This window comes from Pseudophryne corroboree, chromosome 4 (assembly GCF_028390025.1).
Source record: "Pseudophryne corroboree isolate aPseCor3 chromosome 4, aPseCor3.hap2, whole genome shotgun sequence".
Classification (NCBI taxonomy): Eukaryota; Metazoa; Chordata; class Amphibia; order Anura; family Myobatrachidae; genus Pseudophryne; species Pseudophryne corroboree.
This window is the reverse complement of record NC_086447.1, coordinates 668276263-668292683: the sequence shown is the minus strand read 5'-3', so window position 1 is coordinate 668292683 and position 16421 is coordinate 668276263. Positions and strand designations below refer to the sequence as shown.

Below are 16421 nucleotides of genomic sequence, written 5' to 3'. Positions count from 1 at the left end.
GTGCGGTCACAGAGAGCACTGGTGAGATAAGCGATTTCATTGATACAGCCACAGTGGACATATAGTTATATGAACAGTTCTGCTAATAACTTCCATGTATAATATTTGCACTAGACGGGGAAACCCCTCAGAAGATAATCAGCTGACTTGATTAGTTTCGGAAAAAGAGACTTGTGATTGATAAGTCACTTATTATAATTCGGTTTGGCAAATATCAGAGACATTCTGGACTTTCAATATTACAATGTCATTTCAGTGAGGGGTTAATAGCGAATTATAATCTTATATACATCTCCGGATAGGATTGGATTGTGAATTATCAATGGTTTTGGGAGGTAGTGTTAATGCGCACTGTGGAGTTAATTGTATCACCAATTTCTAGTGGTCTAATTAGACTAGAAATATTATTGCTAGTTTAACTATTGTAGTAGCTGTGCTAAGTACTAATAATTGAAAGAGACAGGCTTTTGTAATATGTCATGAACATTTAGGTATATTACATTACCATTTTAATTTAAATGTTTTAAAGTTATAATTAAACTTTTATGAATATGTCTTTATTCTGGACAGCGCTTTCATCTTTTCTAATAATATTTTGTGAAGATCCATCACATAAAATTCAGATTAAAAAAAATATATATATTACAGGTTGTAATGTAACAAAATAGGTAAAAAGCCAAGGAGGGTGAATACTTTAGCAAGGCACTGTAACATTGGGTGCTTCTAAATGAGATTCTATTTATGTGGATTTATATTTATGTGTGACTATTGTGTTTAAAATAACTTTTTATGTGCCGTGGACAGTACGGATGGTGTAATGATTAGCATTACTGCCACACAGCACTGAGGTCATGGGTTCAATTCCTACCATAGCACTAACTGTGCAGAGTATGTCAATTCTCCCCGTACTTGCGTGCGTTTGCTCCGTGTACTCCGGTTTCCTCCCACAATCCAAAAATATACTGGTAGGTTAATTGGCTCCCAACAAAATTAACCCTAGCGTGAATGTGTGTACATGTGACAGGGAATATAGATTGTAAGCTCCACTGGGGCAGAGACTGAGGTGAATGAGCAAATATTTTCTGTAAAGCGCTGTGGTATTTGCGTGCGCTATATAAATAACTGGTAGTAATAATAATAATAAGATACTGATTTTTCATCTTAAAGTGTTGCATTTTTATTAAGCCATAATGTATTGCTTGGTGACAGTAATGTAAATCAGCGCAATAGCCACAAAAATTTATTTTGCATATATGGGAAGCTAGAGATCCATTTAATTGGACCTTTGAGCTGTTCCGTTTAGGCCGTGTTCACACAGAAACGACTGGGCTAATTGCTGCTATTAAAATAATCTAGATATAAAGTAATTTTTATTATATTCTTAATAGCACCTGATAATTACCTTTCAGTTATTCAGATCCCGAAGGATCTGCGACAGGATGCGCAAAGTACCGATTATCAGTACTTTGCGTATGCGCAGGACCTGTTCAGCACATGAATGAATGGGTCCTGCAACGTAGCACACAGTCCGGTATCAGACTGTCAGCAATTGACAAGTCTCATGCCGTTCAGGGACGGCAACGTACTCAGTTTCTCCAAACGGAGGCGTGTTGCCGCTGTTTAGTGGGAAGGGAAGAGGCCAATGATTTCCTGGCATCTCCGAGCAAGCCACCTGACGGTGATTGAATCATATGCTGCATCCTAGGATGCTGGTCAGATCACTACTGTAGCAGGAGTCGTCTGCTGGTAATAGACTCCTCCAGCTGCTTCACCATACAGCGCTATCATTTCCAAGGAAACAGCACTGACAGCACCTCCAACCACATCTGAACCAGACTCAGTGTGCCTGAGTAAAAGCCAAATAATAATTTACAGTTTTAAAGATAGATACTATTAATGAGAAAATCTGCTATAAAACTATTGCATAATGCCTAAATTAGTCGTTGGTGTGGCCAGAAGTTCCTGCAACACCGATCGCATGAGACAAGTTTTAACAATTAATAATGCTCATGAATGTTTATAGCTGCCCAGAAGATGGCCAATTGCAATGCTGCATGTAAACAGGTGAACACAGAGACAGTACTTAGCTGTAAAACAGCGAGCTTATATCATTTGTTGTTTATCCAGATATCAGGTAACGATGCAGATATGCAGGTGATTATTTCACTTAAAAATTTAGTTTTTTTTTTTACTAATTACAATTAGGTTATCATCAGACAATCTGGGCATTATTCAGGGGAAAGGAGTAATGCTGGATACATACTGGGACGATGGATTGTCCACCGACTTATCTGATGATTGGTAAGTGCACACACACACTTACCAATCATCGACCTGATGTGTCTCACCTGACGTCACAACTGGGCAGGTATTTGCATGTGCCCACCCAGATTGCCTAGTTGGCACCATTGGCTGGCTGTACAGCCATTGCAATAAGAATGAATGAATGGCATCGTCCACAGACATATCGCTGGTAGACTCCAGCTGACTCGCCCACAAGATATATTGGCCATTCAATGGAACGCTGATATATCGGCCAGAGTGTACCTAGCATAAGAGCAAGAGATATCATGCAGATACCCTGTGCACCAGGCATTATGTAAATAATGGTTTGTTAAAAATCATATAAAATAAAAGACCAAATGGCAAAAAAGGGGTCTAACTAGGAAGCCCAAACACAAGTGTAAAAATGATCAAAGCATCACTCAGCTGCTTGGTTTTAGGCTGTCCTGCACCCTAGATTTGTGCCCCCGCAATATGTTAAGGACTTTCCCGACTAATATGGTCACCTGGACGCGGTGGGCAAGCAGTTATTTATGGCCATAACTATGCGAAGAACCTCCCTCAAAATGCAAAATTTTATTGCAATGATTATCATTAACAAATTGGTAGTGTTTGAATTGTGCACCTGCAACATTGTCACTGTATGCAGTACTGAAAGGTCTCCGAAGGGTCGTACCTCTCATTACCGGTGTGCACCCCAGGACCCCTCCCCCCAAAATACATCTTTGTCGCAAAGTAATGCAGCTAGGACACACCAGGAGTCTGTGCTGACTAAATTGATATGCGACACCTGTATATCTGTGTGCATCTCTGAATCTTCATATGAAGTTCCATTGTGCTTCATATACAGACTCAGTCGCACACAGATACTCAGATATCACATTATCAAATTAATCAACAGAGTCTCCTGGTGTGTCCTAGTCACATCGCTTTGTGACTAAGATGCATTTTCTGCACAAAGACGCCCAGCGGTGACAGAGTGGCACGGGACCTGTCAGCTCAAGCAGGTCAGGCATCTCCCGCTGCGTGGCGTATTGAGGCTGGATGTATGAGGACACCTCTGTATGAAGTATGCCTGCCATAAATCAGTCATATTCTACAGAAAAGGGCATTGGAAAGAAATGCCCTACAGAATACAGAAAGAAAAACAAAACGTTGTGGAAATAAATGTACAAACCAGTAAGTTACAATTTTCCATAGGTACAAAGGCAAGATTATTCCATATTATACAGGTGCTTTTAATGATGAAAATCATCATAAAACTGGTAATGAACTTACGACTTTGTTTAAATCACACTTGAAGCGGATGGTGGTTGTTCTGTTCCTTATGCCATCTGGACAGGGAGCTCCATTTTTATACCGGAGAACGGCGACTCCATTTTCCCACTTTGGACTTGATGTAAGCTCTCCCATATTTATGGCCTTTGTGCCCTCTATTAGGCAGGCGGCAGCACCATGTGGACATGAATCTGGCCAGGAACAAACAGAAATGTGTTTAAAATCTAATGGTTTTTAAAAAGTAGGTAATATATGGCTATGGAAAGATACCCAGTGCGGATGTATGTAATACTGTGCATAGTGCCGTAACTAGACATTTTAGCGCTGTGTGCAAGAAAGAGCATTGGTGACCCCCCCCCCCCCCCCACACACACACACATACATATATATTTAAAATAGGCCCAGTGCGCACCAACAAAAATATATGGGCGTAGTTTCATGGGGAAGGGGCGTGGCCACAAGATAATACCAACTCATATTACGCTGTACAGTAGTCTCCATTATTCAAATTACGCCGCACAGTAGCACCACTTACACACATTACACCAGGCAGAGCCCCATTTTACACACATCATATATATATATATATATATATATAGTGGAAAGGAAATCAGCGGCACTCAGCAGACTGTTATAAAGTAAAAAAGTCTTTAATCCGGTCCTACGCCGTTTCGGGGACTGCGCCCCGTCTTCAGGGACAAATGGTACACAAATACATTGCACTTAAAACACACTTATATACCCGCCCAAGTAGGTACTCAGTACCTGGATTAGATAAAACAAGCGTTAGAAAAGGGTGCGAGTGAACAGCCTATTGCCCGACATTGTTTGGTGGCAAGGCATACAATAGCCAGCATGAGAGCGATCATAATTGATCACGTCCCTCTCTCACACCGGGGTGGGGACCGTAACAAAATACTTATGCAGCGGGAAAGTAGGTGGATATATGTCTTAGGCACCCTGTCACCGAGGGGACTAAACGAAACATTAGGCTTGCAATGTTTCCTATAACTAATGACAAGATATAGCATTCCAGTTCAATGACATATTTCCCCAACTGCAGTAAATCAATTTCTAAAAATCATAGGCACTATCAAATGGTAGTAATTAGATTTCAAAGCAATATATCATGATAATATAATCCATAGGAAATGTTAATATAGATGATATGTTCAGCTATTTAATTAAATATATACGGATTTTGGCATTATCTGTGATGCCGGGAATCGCTTAGTTTAACTGTTAGCACCGTGTCTTTTAATTGATGTATGTATGTATCTGTTTTGTTAAGTGTGATCAGTGTTATGTCTTTCTGTGATTTTAAGCGTTGAGCACAGCGTGCGTGACTAACCCCTGGGTTGTTTTGATTACAGCGGTTACCAAGCAACGCTGACCACACTCCATAGGATTGGCTCCCTGCCCGACGCAGCCTACTGACGTCATCGTTCCGAGACGAGTGTTTTCGGTCTGACGGACGGTGCGCGGGCGGCGGCGCGGGACAGGTGAGTCTAATCCAGGTACTGAGTACCTACTTGGGCGGGTATATAACTGTGTTTTAAGTGCAATGTATTTGTGTACCATTTGTCCCTGAAGACGGGGCGCAGTCCCCGAAACGGCGTAGGACCGGATTAAAGACTTTTTTACTTTATAACAGTCTGCTGAGTGCCGCTGATTTCCTTTCCACTATATCGGATCTTGCCTTTGATCCTCAGAGGGCACCGCGGCAAGTAACCATACCCCTACTAGAGAGTGCCGAACCACAACCGCTATCTATATATATATATAGATTATATATATATATATATATATATGTATATATCTATAAAGAACGATAGTTCCAAACCAGGCATGGCCCTACAGTCTGTGCCTAGTTCTGAACCATCGTTCCATGCCTGGTTCGGAACCATTGCTCTTTACTGGATTGTATACTATTGAATTTGCAGCAATGGCACACAGGTACAGTATTATCCATTATTGAGTGCCAGCTTCTTTCCCGGAGTGTGTGTGTGTGTGTGTGTGTGTATGTATATGTGCGTGCGTGCGTGCGTATGTATATACAACCTGACTGAGCCACAGGTTGCTGCTCCACATATTATTGGACAACTGAGCCAGCTGAACTCAATCCCTGCGTGCGGCGTCTGAGTTTTAGAATGCAAGGAGCCAGGAAAGCCGCCGGTGCTACCTTGATGCAGTGGCGGCCGGCGGGAGGCAGCGAGTTACTAGAGTTAGCGGCCGCTGTGGGCAAGGCCCATTGGCACATACCTAGGTACAGCCCTGACTGTGCATGCTTATTATTGTTTTGTGGTTTTGTTTGCACCGAACACTAGACATAAACACTCTACGACCTTGTGCTTGTTTTCGACCTTGTACTTGTACAAAAAACATTCCAATATCACAGCATAATCTCTGTATCTCACTATTATAGCATCACATACAAGAGGGTTTCATACTAATTAAACAAGGTAACAAGGTCAGGTAGAAAAAAATAGAAACCTGCATATAAGGGAGTGGGCGTGTTTCACTAGTTTGACCCCATATGGCCTACATGCATATGGTTGACATGAAAAAGGTAGCCATCCGAGTAGGTCGACAGGTACAAAAGGTCAACATGAAAATGATTGACATACAAAACTTTGACAAGTTTATTTCTCTTTCATCCACTAGGGGACACTGGAGCATCCTTATACATTAGGGGTGTGAAGCTTGCAACCGAAGGTGTGGCACAATCTAAAATTAGTATTGTCTGCACAGCCGGTTCCTCCCCCTTCACATCCCTCCTCCCTCAGTTTTGAAAATTGTGCCTAGGAGGTAACAGGCACTGAAGGGAGCTCCTGCTCCATTACAAAAGAATGAGGCTGCGTCAACCTAATGAAAATGGGGACAAAGTCTTAATATTAGAGAGACAATGATCCCTACTAAAGGGATCTGCATCTCTCCTCAGAGAATCCACAAGCAGTGAGTACTGGTTGTATTAGGTGTCACTACAGGGGTTAGAGAAATATATATAAAAACACAGGCATTGTCTTTGTGTTTTTATAGAACTACAGCTTGAGGCTACACAGGTCCCGGCCGTTCTCTCAGAACAACGCTGCACGACTTACCCCCCCCCCCCCCCCTTCTGCTTCCTCACAGCGTCCCCGTACCCCCTGTACGGCTCTTCACTCTTCACTGGGAGTACCACTCACTGCATATTCCCCTCCCGCCGCCTGCACTGAAAACAGGGGCGGTTAGGGAAATCAGTCCCGCTGCGCGTCGCCTCCCGCCGCCTGCATGGAGGACAGGGGCGGTTAGGGCAATCAGTCCCGCTGCGCGTCGCCTCCCGCCGCCTGCACGGAGGACAGGGGTGGTTAGGGCAATCAGACCCGCTGCGCGTTGCCTCCCGCCGCCTGCACGGAGGTCAGGGGCGGTTAGAGAAATCAGTCCTGCTGCTCCTCCCCTCCCACCGCCAGCGCCCATCGGGCCGCGGAGGGCTGGGGGTGATAGAATACATCTCCCGCTCACCTCCTTCCAGGGCAGCAGATGACAGCTCGTTAAACATTACTGCATTCATTGAGCCGCGACCGCGATCTCCCACTAGAGGAGTACAGCGGACGCTGATTACTCCCTCCACCGACACAGGTGCGTTTTAGGAGGGCTGTTTGTAAAGTGCTGGGGAAGATTTAATGTTGCTATCAAAAAAATTCAGTGGCGGCCATCTTTAATATATAAGAGGCGCCAAGGTGCTAGAAAAGCTATACGCCCCCTTTAGTGGAAACATAATCCTGACCAGTTAGATAAAACAGGTGCTCCCTCTACTGCTGCTTGTGGGTAAATCTCTTGAGAAAGAGGATTTTCCATGTGTTTTTGAATCAAGCATGTTTATGCCTTATATTTTCAAGGGAATTCTAATACAAAGATCCTGTGAAAATCATGGAAACGACTGCATATCAACCCCGACCTCATCACTGAATCACAGTTGCGGGTGCGAGGGTTGTGACAGAACAGTTGTTTAAAAAAAAAAAAAAAAATTATTTTGCAAAGGAATTCTATTGCAAAGATCCTGAGGTAAATACGCGGAAGCGAGTGTATACCAACTTCACCATCGTAACTGACTTACAGTTGGATGTGTGAGGTTTGCAAGTCGGCTGGTGTTAACATTTATTTATTTATTTCTCTTGCTATTCCGTCTAAGAGAGTCACCAACCAGGCATTGTTTCCGCCATCTGTCAGTCTTTCTCTTCCTAGGTTAAAGGGTGAAAGTTCTGCGACAGTCTGGTATGAGGTTTAGTCAACACGTCTCCGGCAAGGTAACAAGAGGAGCACGGAGTTATGGCAACTCCGGGGTGTGCGATTCCTGCTTAGACAAGGACGCGCCACCTGGGAGCAGTGCTCCGTCTAGGTCATGGGAAGAGAACCTTGCAGATAATCTCCAAGGAGATGGCGGAAACACGCAGGCAGCAATCAGAATGGGCTGCGGGATTCTCAGAGCCGATGGAGATTTCCTCGTCAGATTATCACCGCCCGCACAAGCAGTAGCGAATGTGCACAAGGCAGTTAAAAGACCTCTTCCTATTGTACCAGAATCAGAGGAGGTAGAAGGTCTTATTATTGATACAGAGGAAGGTGAGTTGATGAAACTAACCTAGACGCCAATTCACCAGAAAAGAACAAGGCAATCTTGGGTCTTGGTTCTAAAACTGATGCGGTAAAAGAAAGCCTAAACTTAAATAGAAAAAGTTACGGAGCCAAAGGATTTCGAGTTATGCGAATCCCAACAACCGCGTTCAGAAAGTCAATTTTTGGTAGCAGCACAGAGACCTACGGTCGTCTGCGTTTGGGTTAACAAGGCAATGGGAGCATGGTCTGGACATATGGTACAGGCTATTGAGGAGGAAAATAGCTTGGAAGAAATTACCCAACGGGCGGAACACATTCGAGAATCAGCTTCATACTTGTGTCAAGCCTCTAAGTATATTTGCAGCATAGCATCGCGCATCCCTGCATCGTCCATGTCAGCTAGACAGATATTAGGGCTCAGAGAAGAGACTCTGACACCAAGAGGGCGGTAGAATCCATCCCCTGGTGGGGTGAGATACTTTTCGGTCCAGTGTTGGACAAGTGGATTTCGCAAAATACAGCAGGAAAGTCCATTTTTCTGCCTACTCCTTCTACGAGAGCCACTCCACAGGTTAGGAGAGGTTATTCGGGACCAGCATTTAATTCATTTAGATCGCAGTCCTTTAGAACCCAAGGAAGAGGTTTCGGTACACAAGTACGTGGGGGCAGATGTAGAGGCCGCTCACAGGCAGCAGCCAGAAAGCGGGATAAGCCTACCGACAGGACCGTGTCAGGACGATCTCCCGGCTCATCTGGGATCCCACTTGGTGGGCGCACGTCTGGAAAGGTTTTCAGAATGGGCCATCACCTCACCAGAACGGTGGATAAAAATGACCTTATCTTCCAGGGGTACAAACTGGATTTTCAATAGAAAGCAAGAACACTACTGACTGCAATTCAAAAATTGCTACGGTCAAAAGTTATTATTCCGGTTCCCGCCTCTCAGGGAGGAACAGGTTTTCTATTCCAGTCTTTTTGTCGTGCCAAAGCCAGACGGGACGGTCAGGCCGTTATTCAATTTGAAAGTTTTAAACCAGTTTCTAGGGGTCTATTAATTCAAGATGGAATTGATCCAGTCGGTCATTGAAGGCTTAGAACATGCATATCTGCATACCCCAATCTGGGCCCTTCACCAGGCTTACTTAAGAATCGCACTGGTGACGGATCACTACCAATTCCGGTCCTTGCCGCTTGGTCTATCATCGGCCCTAAGAATCTTTCCGAAGATCGTGGCCTTATCTAGGCAATATACTTATCAAGGCATCCTCTCAGGAACAGTTGATCGAGGGTGTTCAGACATCTCATCAAATTCTTATTCAACATGAGTGGATTGTGAATTTCCACAGATCCAACCTCATGCCAACTCAACGGATTCAAATCCTGTCTCATCTTGGAGGTCCAGGACCTATGGAAATTAGTGGCTCAAGTACTGAGGTCACAAACGGTTTCTCTACACCTCTGTGTACAACTTCTCGGGAAGATAGCGGCGTCTTTTGCAGCTCTCCAGTATGGCAGACTTCATTCCCGACCATTACAGATGAACCACATTACTCAGGGAGCGGGGTCACACTGGTTCTACATCAACGAATCCGTCTTCCACCGCGCATGCGAACCTCCTTAATTTGATGGTCCTTGTACGGGAATCTCCCAGCAGGCCAGAGATTCGGCATTTGGGATTGTAGGGTCCTGACGACAAACGCCAGTCTCAGAGGTTGGGGTGCCGTCTTAGAGGAGCATCAGTTTCGGAGCAGCTGGACACTACTGGAGAGCAGCCTACCCAGAAACATTCCCGACCTAAGAGCAGTTTACAATGCGCTTCTCTTAGCCGAAGACCTAGTCATAGGTCAACACATAAAGATAAAGTCGGACGATGTCAAGACGACGGCGTACATATACCGTCAAAGTGGAACAAGGAGCAGGGTGGCGTTAAAGGAGGCCACTGAGATCTTGTTGTGGGCAGAATGGCGAAACATCATCCTCTAGGCAGTGTTCATTCCAGGTGGGGAGACCTGGGAAGCGGATTATCTCAGTCACCAGGACATGCATCTGGGAGAGTGGTGCCTACATCCACGGTTTCTCGACAAGGTGGTGAGGACATGGGGTCTTCCTCAGGTCGACCTAATGGCGTCTCGGCAATACCATTAGCTGCCCAGATAGGCGTCCAGGACGAGATCCAGCAGCAGAAGGAGTGGACGCATTCACACTTCCTTGGTGTTACAGGAAGATTTACAGTTTTCCTCCTTTCCAACTCATACCCAGGGTTCTGAAAAGGTTGAAACGAGAACGAGTGTGGGCGATTCTAATCACACCAGATTGGCCCCACAGGAGTTGGTACTCAGACCTGCGAGGCTTAATAGCGTAAGATCCTTGGCGTTTACCTCTGAGTGTGTACCTGCTATCTCAGGCACCGTTCCCAAAAAAAAAAAAGAACCAAGAAATGAACAGGCTGCGTTTACCGGCGTGGCTATTGAAATCCAGATATTAAGAAACAAAGGGATACCAAGAACTGCCATTCCTAAAATGTTTGCCACTAGGATGCCAGTCGCAGCCATGTACTACTACAGGATTTGGAAGAAATACACGGACTGCTGTCAAGAACGTAGGTGGAATTCGACGACCTTCCACTTATCCAAACTTCTTCTTTTCCTTCAAGCGGTCTGGAGGTTGGACTGAGGCTCTGAGGGTTCAAGTTACGGCTCTCTCCATCCTATTTCAACAGCAGTTAGCATCCTTGCCAGAGGTTCAAACCTTTTTATAGGGGGTCTTGAAGATTCAACCCCCTTTTCGTCTTCCCGCTGCGCCTTGGGACTTAGACTTGGTGTTAACATTTTTGGTGATCACCAACTTTTGAGCCGTTAACAAAAACAGACCTGAAATATTTCTCTTGGACGGTCACATTATTGATTGCCTTGGCTTCGGACAGGCGGGTTTTCTGAGTGGAGAGCCTTATCGTGTAAAAGTCCTTTTTTAATTTTTCATGAAGATAGAGCAGATCTCCGTACAAGAGCAGATTTCTTTCCTGGGGTTGTTTCGGGGGTTTCATGTCAATTGTGGTCCCATCTTTCCGGGTCTCGCAGATGGGGACGTGTCCTTGGATGTTGTCCGAGCTTTACGGGTATACGTACCAGCTAGGTTGTCTTTCAGACAGTCGGACCTTTTGTTTGTCTTTACGATGGGCCAAAGAAGGGTTGGCCAGCATCTCAGCAGTCTGAGTTTAGAGGGTTTAGTCTTGCCATTTGGCAAGCTTATATTTCCTGTGGCGACCAGGTTCCGGTTCAGACGGGTGCTCATACCATGATCAGTGGGTGCCTCAGGGGCGGCTGCCAGAGTTGCTTCCACTGTTCCACTTTGCGGAGCGGCGACGTGGTCCTCGGCAAGTTTGATACCTTTGCGTCCGGAGTTTCTAAGTTCGGATGTTTAGTTTTGCCACCGACAGCACTCCCTCCCTGGGGGATAACTTTGGGACGTCCCCTAATGTATAAGGATGCTCCAGTGTCCCCTAGTGGATGAAAGAGAAGAGAGGATTTTGGTACTTACCGATAAATCCATTACTCTGAATCCTCTAGGGGACACTGGACGCCCGCCTCGGTGCTGTCAACCTGCTGTATTTCGTATTTCTTGTTCAAACATTTCATACAAACAGCGTTCGTTTTTCGGTCAAGAGTTTCTTGGTTGCTGTTTGATATGTTGTACGGTTCGGTTCCTCGCCATGTGCTCTAGTATCATGTCCTATTCTCTCTGTCAAATTTTCAAAACTGAGGGAGGAGGGATGTGAAGGGGGAGGAACCAGCTGTGCAGACAATACTAATTTTAGATTGTGCCACACCTCCGGTTGCAAGCTTCACACCCCTAATGTATAAGGATGCTCCAGTGTCCCCTAGAGGATGCAGAGAAATGGATTTATCGGTAAGTACCAAAATCCTCTTTTTGGTGTAATTTTCAACGTTAACCCACATAGAACCTCACTTACTGTACTGCTTCGCTCACCATGCTTTGGCCAAGATGCCTCACTCCGCTACTGCTGCGCGCGGCACAGGTTACTGTTCCCAATCGTAGTCCATGTGGATGCTTAGATATGAAGAAGTTAAAGGAAAAAAGAAACTTTTGCCAACCATACCTGTGTCAACCATTGTCATGTCGACCATTTGAACCTGTCAAGCTTTTACATTAACTTATTGTACTGTCGACCCAATGCATGTTGACCTTATAGGGATGACCAACTGACTGTTGACCTATCATCTGGTACCAAGGGAGTGAGGCAAGGAGTAAAAGAGGACTGGTAAACTAGATTGGGTAAAGAAGAAAAGGTGTGAGGATGTGGAACTGGCCAAAATCAAAGTAATTATATAAGGATGTGAAGCACCTAGGAGTGTCTATGCAAAACTCAGGTTTCTTCCAGATGATAAGATTGGCTTTGATGTCAGATATATTTCTGGTATAAGTCAGAACAGTACCGGCAATATCACTTGTTAAAATTACATCACAGTGGTTCAAACAAAATCTTAATAGCATATTCACATTGTCATATTAAAATATACAGATTATGGTTACAATCTTCTTCATGGAGATCTACTAACCATAGGTTTAAATTAAAACAGACCAGACACTGAAAGAAAGTAGTTTACACATAATATCCTCACCCGTCTCTGGCACTAGAGGCATGCATATATTTATGCGGTACTTTTGATTAGATCCGGTAAAAAGCTGAACATCCCAGTTTCCACTGTAATTGGACAATGGGGACAGATCATAGGAATTTCCAGGTGTGTCCCTGAAAATGAATATCCAGAAAGAAAATGGTTAAGCATCCGAGAGGTTATGTAAACCATTACTGTTTCTTACATCTTAATAATGCATTATCAAAACCTGGACATTGTTTCATATTCAGTGAACGTATTTACAAACGCTGTAAAAAGAAAAACGTTGCCTAATAATGAAAGCTAAAAGTATAATGATATATTATGCAGCAAAAAAGGCTTGGCAACTGAAATATGAATCTATATTACTATGGGTGAAATGCCGCAAGGCTGACACATTGCACGCCCTACATTAACACACATCAACATAAAATGTCAAAAACTCCCAAGTTAAAACAAACTTTCCTCCTTTATTAGGCGCCCTTGAAAATGACCTGACATAAAAAGACCATACTGAAGGAATAATTCAGCTGGTTTCTCTCTAAGGAAGCAGGGCTAACAGAGGATGTCGTTAGCGATGACATGCTGCAGAATGTCATGTCCCGTGGCTACTGGGTGGGAAGGCACTGATAACCCTGCGACCAAACCCTGAATCAGTGGCCTCAAAAGGTAGCAAAATGGTGGAACTTAACCAAAGGAAAACCCGTAGACCAAGAAAACACATAGAAGCTTCCCTGCTGACAGCCCATGAGATGGAACTAGATGCAGGTCGACCTCAAGTGATGCAAGCCTTAAACGGTAAACCCGCCATGGGATTTGAACCAGGGAACTCTCCATCACTGCCATCACAGTGAGCAGCTACTAGCACACTAGGATATGCAGCCTACAGACAAACAGACTAATCCATCTGAAGTTATCATAGAGCATAAACAAAGAATCTGTTTTGCGCATGAAAGCAGTACAAGAAACAGACTTGAAGAGCCCTAACCACAACTAGAGAAGGTGCAGATGCATCGTCAGCTGACAAAACCGAAACCTCAAAAGGAATGATAAATGTGGATGGCAGACACTAACCTTGGCAAAAAAGGCGGACTTTGTGCGAAACTCAGCCTGATTGCCATGAAAAATAAGATTTTACTTACCGGTAAATCTATTTCTCGTAGTCCGTAGTGGATGCTGGGGACTTCCGTAAGGACCATGGGGAATAGACGGGCTCCGCAGGAGACATGGGCACTTTAAGAAAGAATTTAGATTCTGGTGTGCTCTGGCTCCTCCCTCTATGTCCCTCCTCCAGACCTCAGTTAGAGAAACTGTGCCCGGAAGAGCTGACAGTACAACGAAAGGATTTCGGTAATCCAGGACAAGATTCATACCAGCCACACCAATCACACCGTATAACTTGAGATAAACATACCCAGTCAACAGTATGAACAACAACAGAGCAACAGGTCAACCATGATGCAACCATAACATAACCCTTATTTAAGCAATAAGTATATACAAGCATTGCAGAAGAAGTCCGCACTTGGGACGGGCGCCCAGCATCCACTACGGACTACGAGAAATAGATTTACCGGTAAGTAAAATCTTATTTTCTCTAACGTCCTAGTGGATGCTGGGGACTTCCGTTAGGACCATGGGGATTATACCAAAGTTCCCAAACGGGCGGGAGAGTGCGGATGACTCTGCAGCACCGATTGAGCAAACACAAGGTCCTCCTCGGCCAGGGTATCAAACTTGTAGAACTTTGCAAAAGTGTTTGAACCTGACCAAGTAGCCGCTCGGCAAAGCTGTAATGCCGAGACCCCTCGGGCAGCCGCCCAAGAAGAGCCCACCTTCCTAGTGGAATGGGCCTTAACTGATTTTGGCAGCGGCAATCCAGCCGCAGAATGAGCCTGCTGAATCGTGTTACAGATCCAGCGAGCAATAGTTTGCTTTGAAGCAGGAGCACCAAGCTTGTTGGAAGCATACAGGATAAACAAAGACTCTGCTTTCCTGACCCTAGCCGTTCTGGCTACATAAACCTTCAAAGCCCTGACCACATCAAGCAACTCGGAATCCTCCAAGTCAGTAGTAGCCACAGGCACCACAATAGGTTGGTTTTATATGAAAGGATGAAACCACTTTCGGCAAGAATTGTGGACGGGTCCGCAATTCTGCTCTATCCGCATGGAAAACCAGATAGGGGCTTTTATGTGACAAAGCCGCCAACTCTGACACACGCCTAGTCGAAGCCAAGGCTAGCAGCATGACCACCTTCCACGTGAGATATTTCAATTCCACCGTTTTGAGTGTTTCAAACCAGTGGGATTTCAGGAAACTCAACACCACGTTAAGATCCCAAGTTGCCACTGGAGGCACAAAAGGGGGTTGAATATGCAGCATTCCCTTTACAAACGTCTGAACTTCAGGTAGAGAAGCCAGCTCTTTTTGAAAGAAAATGGATAGGGCCGAAATCTGGACCTTAATGGAACCCAATTTTAGGCCCAAATTCACTCCGGACTGTAGGAAGTGGAGGAAACGGCCCAGCTGGAATTCCTCCGTAGGAGCATTTCTGGCCTCACACCAGGAAACATATTTTCTCCATATACGGTGATAATGTTGAGCTGTCACGTCCTTCCTAGCCTTTATCAGCGTAGGAATGACCTCCTCCGGAATGCCTTTCTCCGCTAGGATCCGGCGTTCAACCGCCATTGCCGTCAAACGCAGCCACGGTAAGTCTTGGAACAGACAGGGCCCCTGCTGCAACAGGTCCTGTCTTAGAGGAAGAGGCCACGGGTCCTCTGTGAGCAATTCTTGCAGATCTGGAAACCAAGTCCTTCGTGGCCAATCTGGAACAATGAGGATTGTTCGCACTCCTCTTTTTCTTATTATCCTCAGCACCTTGGGAATGAGAGGAAGAGGAGGAAACACATAGACCGACTGGAACACCCACGGTGTCACCAGGGCGTCCACAGCTACCGCCTGAGGATCTCTTGACCTGGCGCAATACCTCTGTAGCTTTTTGTTGAGGCGGGATGCCATCATGTCCACCTGTGGCAGTTCCCACCGCGTTGTAATCTGTGCGAAGACTTCCTGATGAAGTCCCCACTCTCCCGGGTGGAGGTCGTGTCTGCTGAGGAAGTCTGCTTCCCAGTTGTCCACTCCCGGAATGAACACTGCTGACAGTGCGCTTACGTGATTTTCCGCCCAGCTAAGAATTCTGGTGGCTTCCGCCATCGCCACCCTGCTCCTTGTGCCGCCTTGTCGGCTTACATGAGCCACTGCGGTGATGTTGTCTGATTGAATCAGAACCGGTTGGTCGCGAAGCAGGGTTTCCGCTTGACGTAGGGCGTTGTATATGGCCCTTGGTTCCAGGATGTTGATGTGAAGGCAAATCTCCTGACTTGACCACAGACCTTGGAAATTTCTTCCCTGTGTGACTGCGCCGCAACCTCGGAGGCTTGCATCCGTGGTCACCAGGACCCAGTCCTGAATGCCGAACCTGCGGCCTTCGAGAAGGTGAGCACTCTGCAGCCACCACAGGAGCGACACCCTGGCCCTGGGGGATAGGGTGATTAACCGATGCATCTGAAGATGTGATCCGGACCACTTGTCCAGTAAGTCCCATTGAAAGGTCCTCGCATG

The 16421-nt window shown here is 45.4% G+C and overlaps 1 protein-coding gene across 1 annotated transcript in view; it reads right to left on the bottom strand.

The window, feature by feature from the left end:
* Positions 1–16421, bottom strand: part of IGF2R (insulin like growth factor 2 receptor) — a 490127-nt gene that overhangs the window by 159912 nt on the left and 313794 nt on the right. Inside the window, exons 30-31 of the mRNA XM_063917832.1 lie at positions 12798–12928; positions 3562–3752 (exon numbers count right to left, since the gene is read on the bottom strand). Coding sequence (XP_063773902.1) covers positions 3562–3752; positions 12798–12928 — 322 coding nt within the window. The remainder of the gene's footprint in view (positions 1–3561; positions 3753–12797; positions 12929–16421) is intronic.